The sequence below is a fragment of the Charadrius vociferus genome, unplaced genomic scaffold (genome assembly GCF_000708025.1).
Source record: "Charadrius vociferus isolate BGI_N301 unplaced genomic scaffold, ASM70802v2 scaffold59, whole genome shotgun sequence".
NCBI classification, from domain to species: Eukaryota; Metazoa; Chordata; class Aves; order Charadriiformes; family Charadriidae; genus Charadrius; species Charadrius vociferus.
The window spans coordinates 428386-433121 of record NW_009661371.1 but is presented as its reverse complement, the minus strand read 5'-3'; the positions used below and the strand labels follow the sequence as shown (position 1 = coordinate 433121).

The following is a 4736-nucleotide window of genomic DNA, read 5'->3' as shown; positions in this document are numbered from 1 at the left end:
CTGTCACTGTGCTTCCAGAACCAGCTGCGCTATCAGCTCCTTGGCATCCTTGATGCTGGAGGAGATCTCGGAGCCGTCCTCTGCCACGTGGGTACCAATCAAGAACATCTTTCTCTCGTCCCCAATATCAGACAGTGCCAGAGCATCATGGATGTCAGTGATGCAATATGCACCTTCCAGGTCCTGATACACAAAAACAAAACGAGCCTGTTAGATGCAAGAGGTGATGGCAGTATTCCTGCGTCGCAAGAGGTGGTGGCACCATTCCCGCTTGGAGCCACTGCCTTTACCCAGGGAGGCGCAAGGTCTTAAAGGCTCTGTGGGCACCATTCTTAAGTACCTTCTATGAGATCAAGTTCCCATGCCCTAAAATGGGGAAAAAATGTTTATCCTTAACCTAATTTCTTCCCAAAGAAATAAGGGTACAGTTCTGTTTCTAATAATTCCAGTGTTTCTAATAATAATGTAAGACTACCTGTACAAGGCAGACAAAAGTCTTGCTAGCCCAAGATCCCAGGGACCCAGCAGAGAATTACAAGAACAGGGCAAACACACAACAGTCATTCCCTGCATACCTTCTCAGCCACCAGTGCTTCTGACTCTGGGACCTAGAGAATCAGTAGTAGCGTTTGTGCTTGATGAAGCCAAAGCTTGCACTTGCATTCCTAAGTAACACAAGGAAATAGTAGTAACATGCCTAAGTTACTAGAAATTTAGGAGGTAAGAGCATAGAGTAAACCAAGCACATGGCCCTCATAAAAGAAAATCTGGGCTTAAAAACCCTGGGCTGTTCTGTTCTCTGACTGTGCCACAGGCACAACTCTATTCCAGGTCATTGATACTTCCACAAAGATTTTAGGAGAAAGCACTGTCTTGTGAAGAAAGCTCTCTTCTCTTGTGCTTCAGCAGCAGCCTTAGGAGCAACCAACCAGACAATCTGAAGCCAAAAAACAGTGCTTCACTTTGCGGCTGCTGCCAGGTAAAGTGGTACTTCTAGACACACATTCAGAAGAGAAGCCTAACTCCACGTTTAACTGTGGCCTCCCTCGCAGCTCTCAAACCTTGCAGTTCTACAACAGTTCTCACCATTACTTCCACCCACAGCTCTGACTGCACCATCTCCAAGCACAGGACCTGCATCTTGCAGGTCCAAAAAGTCAACCTCAGATTATTTTATTTTGTGGCCAGCAGATGTCCCAGAAAGATCCCTTAGCTCCCAGACGTGCGGCCTCCTTAAAGGCATGAAGCCTCCTTTAAAAGGCATTGTTGCCAGCTGCTGCCATCCCAAGCTCAGCTAGCAGCAGGGAACTCTTACCTGCTTGTTGGCCAGAACCACCACCGGCAGGGTGGAGTTGTTCTGGATCAGTTGATGAAGCAGCTGCTTCGCCACAGGCAGTCGGGCATGATCAGCCGAGTCCACGACATAGATTAGCAACAGCACTTTGGGCAGGTACATCTTCCAGTATGAACGCAGAGATTCACTGCCCCCAACTGGAAGAGAAGACAGCAGCACAGTATTCACCAAGTAATCCAAGCATCACCGCTCACAGAGGTGCAGACAGCAGACCCTGGGCTGAAAACCCAAAGTATTTGGGTGATCAAAAACTCACAGTGTTTGGGCTACTGTATACGAGACTGGAAACAGCTTTGTTTTCCCCAGTCAAGTCCCATGCAGGCACATGTGCATGCTCGGGGCGGGGGGAGGGGGCAGGGAGGAGTCTTTCATTTTAAGATCCTATTTTGAGAGGATTCTGGGCTCAGTTTCCTTACGGTTGCTTTCTGCCTTGTTGGTTCTTGCTATCAAGCTAGTAGGGAGAGCAGAAAGAGGTTCAGCATCCAGAAGCATCATGTGAGAATGTCCCCATATAGCCTATCTCCACATGCCCGTCTCATCTTAAGACAAAGCAGGCCTACAATTGCCAAAGAAGAAATTTAGCTCTGAGGTGGGGAGAGCTCTCATCAGATTTGTATGACACTAGGGACTAGTTCAAAACTCCCACAGCTTTCATACTGCCAAAAACCAGAGGTGCCTAGGAAGAGAGAAAAATCAAGTCCCAGCAGACTCTTCAGGTAATCCTTAGGTCATGGGCAAAATCTTTGCACAGAATACATTTCTACCTGACCCCTTCGCTGCTGGATACAGAGGAAAGCTGTCCTCCTTCAAAACCAGATCCTATAATAATTCTGTGGTGAAACCATATACAGCAATTTGCCTGAGATTGTTCTTCCCATCCAGGGACAAAAAGAGTTTGGTAGTTTGCTGAGCTGGATAGGAGCAGGAGTAGCAACAGTATATTAAGTATTTCAGATGTGTTTTCAGTTCTCCAGGTCTTCTCCTAGGTACACTAAAGAACCACTTGTTCAAGAGTACTGAGATGCTCAAAAGGCATGGGTGAGTCCCCCAAATGCAGCAAGTTTTCAAAGCAATACATTTGGGGTTCCCTATAATGGCCTCCTACCTTATACAGAAGCTCTTTTCAAAGCTGACTTGCTAGTCAGCTACCTTTTACTGCCCTCAGTGACTCTGCTCTGTTTCAAAGCAATTTTGCTTTCACTTAAGTCAAGATGATTCAGTAGTTTCCGGAACGTAGAAAGGGAAGCAACATTTCCCACTAGGGCAGGTCTGACTCTTCTTCAAGAGTCCCAGAGTATCTGCAGGCAGAACCACAAGTCTACCCCTGTGGAAAGAAGCCAAAGGGCTGCAGCTGACACATCACGCTTGGAACAGATGCCTCCGATTCTGTACTGTGACATGGGGGCTCAACACCGTTCCCTTTGTTAAGTGCATTCATGCATAGCATAACCCAGGGGTCAGCCACCTCACAGAGAACGTTTTTCTTTCCCAAACCACTAGGAGCTCAGCAGAAGCCAGGAGCTCCTATCCCTTGCAAAAGCAAGATACCTCCCACTTATCTATACGATGACACAAAGAACAAGAACAGTTTTCTATCTGTCTAAGCCAGCAAAATAAAAACCCTGCTGTCTGCTGATCACCTTGTGCCACATGATCACAGCAGAGGCTGCTGACCCCTGGGCTAGGCGATGGTACAGACTGGATAAGTAACCAGATTAGAGAGCCATGCACGGATTTACCTGGCTGAAACTGGCCTGAGACATTTCATTTCCCATGGGTCAGATCGCAGCCATCACATCTCAGTCACTACCAACCTGGACCAGAGAGGGAAGGACGACTCAGAAACAACAGGTTCTGCTGTGGGTTGCGCACCGCTGGGCCAAGGCACCCCCCCCCAGGGCAGGAGCAGAGATACTGTGGGTTCCTCTGGGCTCAGCTAGGCAAAGCACCTCCCAGTAGGAGACACAGGTGTCTTAAACCGACTAGGAGAGGGGCACAGACTGCAAGCATCTCTGGAGAGATGATTTCCCGGAGACACCACACAGACATTTATGGTAGTAAGACAGGGAACGAAACTCCACCTTAGCGGCCTCATCCTCACATCCCAAAGGCTTACCTGGGAACAGCACAACTCTGTTAGGCCTGCTGACAAAGGTACAGAGGTGTCCTTGGGCTGGCTGCCAACTGAGCCAGTCAAGCACTGGTACAGCACAGTGCAGAAACAGCAGGAAGCAAAGGGCAGCTTCTGCCTCCACAGAAGGCAGGCACCAATGAGACTAGGATGTCAGCCTCTCTGTACCCGGGACTGACCTGACTCCAGGGTCTCTACCTTCCCCATCAGCTAGCTGCACCTAGAAACATCTGTGACACCCCAAAAGCGTCACAGAAAATGCTTTTTGCAGGCACGGATGATACCCAAAGATCAGCGCGGACAACACAGAAAATTCAGTGAAAACCTATAGGCATTCAAAAGCCACTAAAGACTAGACAATAGCACTTATGAGGCTTTTGAACAAAAAGCGTACCAAGCTTTCCTCTTCCTCCTCTCTTCTTTCACCTTATTATTTACTCCTCTTCTGCTCTTGCCCTTTGCCAGGCATGAGCACCAAGGAGACGCTGTACAGCACACAACAGCTATCGACCACAACACAGGGCTTACTGGAGACGCCGCTGCTTTGGGTGGTTTCACACAGACTTGTCACCCTTCCCTCTCTGAGAGATCTCCTGGGAGGACAGGCCTGAACAAACACAGACCTCCTCTAACACCGGTACACCATCTCCTTCGAGAAGTGGGGTGGGATAGCAGAATCCCCAAGGAGAAAATAATCACGACTTTACGTTATCAGAGCAGGCACAAGGGAATGTGTGGGTTTTAAAATATGGGGCTGATGCCTAGGGCACAGGACAGGAATTTATTTTATGTTCTGTACTAAACCAGGTCCACTCACTCTCCAGGAACTCCATCTGAGACTCTTCAGTGTTGACGCAGATGGCGTTGAAGCCCTCGGTGGGAGCCATGCTGCGCTTGACATGGTTAGTTGCCAGGCAGTGGAGAACGCTGGTCTTCCCAGCCCCATCCAGGCCCAGCACCAGTATCTGCTTGCTGTGTCCTTTACCCTGCAAAGCGAGGGGCGGCACGCTTAGCCAGGCAGCCGGAGTAGGCACGAAGCTTAGCAGGGCTGGGGGAAAAAAGGAGGCATAACAGGGGCTCTGGAAGGAACAGCAAAAGCCCCTTCACGGTGGAGAGGGAGAAGGTGCCTGCCGGGCTCCTGCGGCACAAGGTCGGGCCCGCAGCGCCGGCCAGGCCAAGGGAAGCCCGGGACACCCGCCGGCCCCGGCCCGACCGCAGGCGGCTGGGGAGGAAAGCGGAGACGCAGCCTCG

The 4736-nt window shown here is 49.9% G+C and overlaps 1 protein-coding gene across 1 annotated transcript in view; it reads right to left on the bottom strand.

The window, feature by feature from the left end:
• Nucleotides 1-4372, bottom strand: part of LOC104294173 (testicular haploid expressed gene protein-like) — a 14647-nt gene extending 10275 nt beyond the window's left edge. Inside the window, exons 1-3 of the mRNA XM_009893754.1 lie at nucleotides 4303-4372; nucleotides 1310-1491; nucleotides 8-183 (exon numbers count right to left, since the gene is read on the bottom strand). Coding sequence (XP_009892056.1) covers nucleotides 8-183; nucleotides 1310-1491; nucleotides 4303-4372 — 428 coding nt within the window. The remainder of the gene's footprint in view (nucleotides 1-7; nucleotides 184-1309; nucleotides 1492-4302) is intronic.
• Nucleotides 4373-4736: the final 364 nt, after the last annotated feature.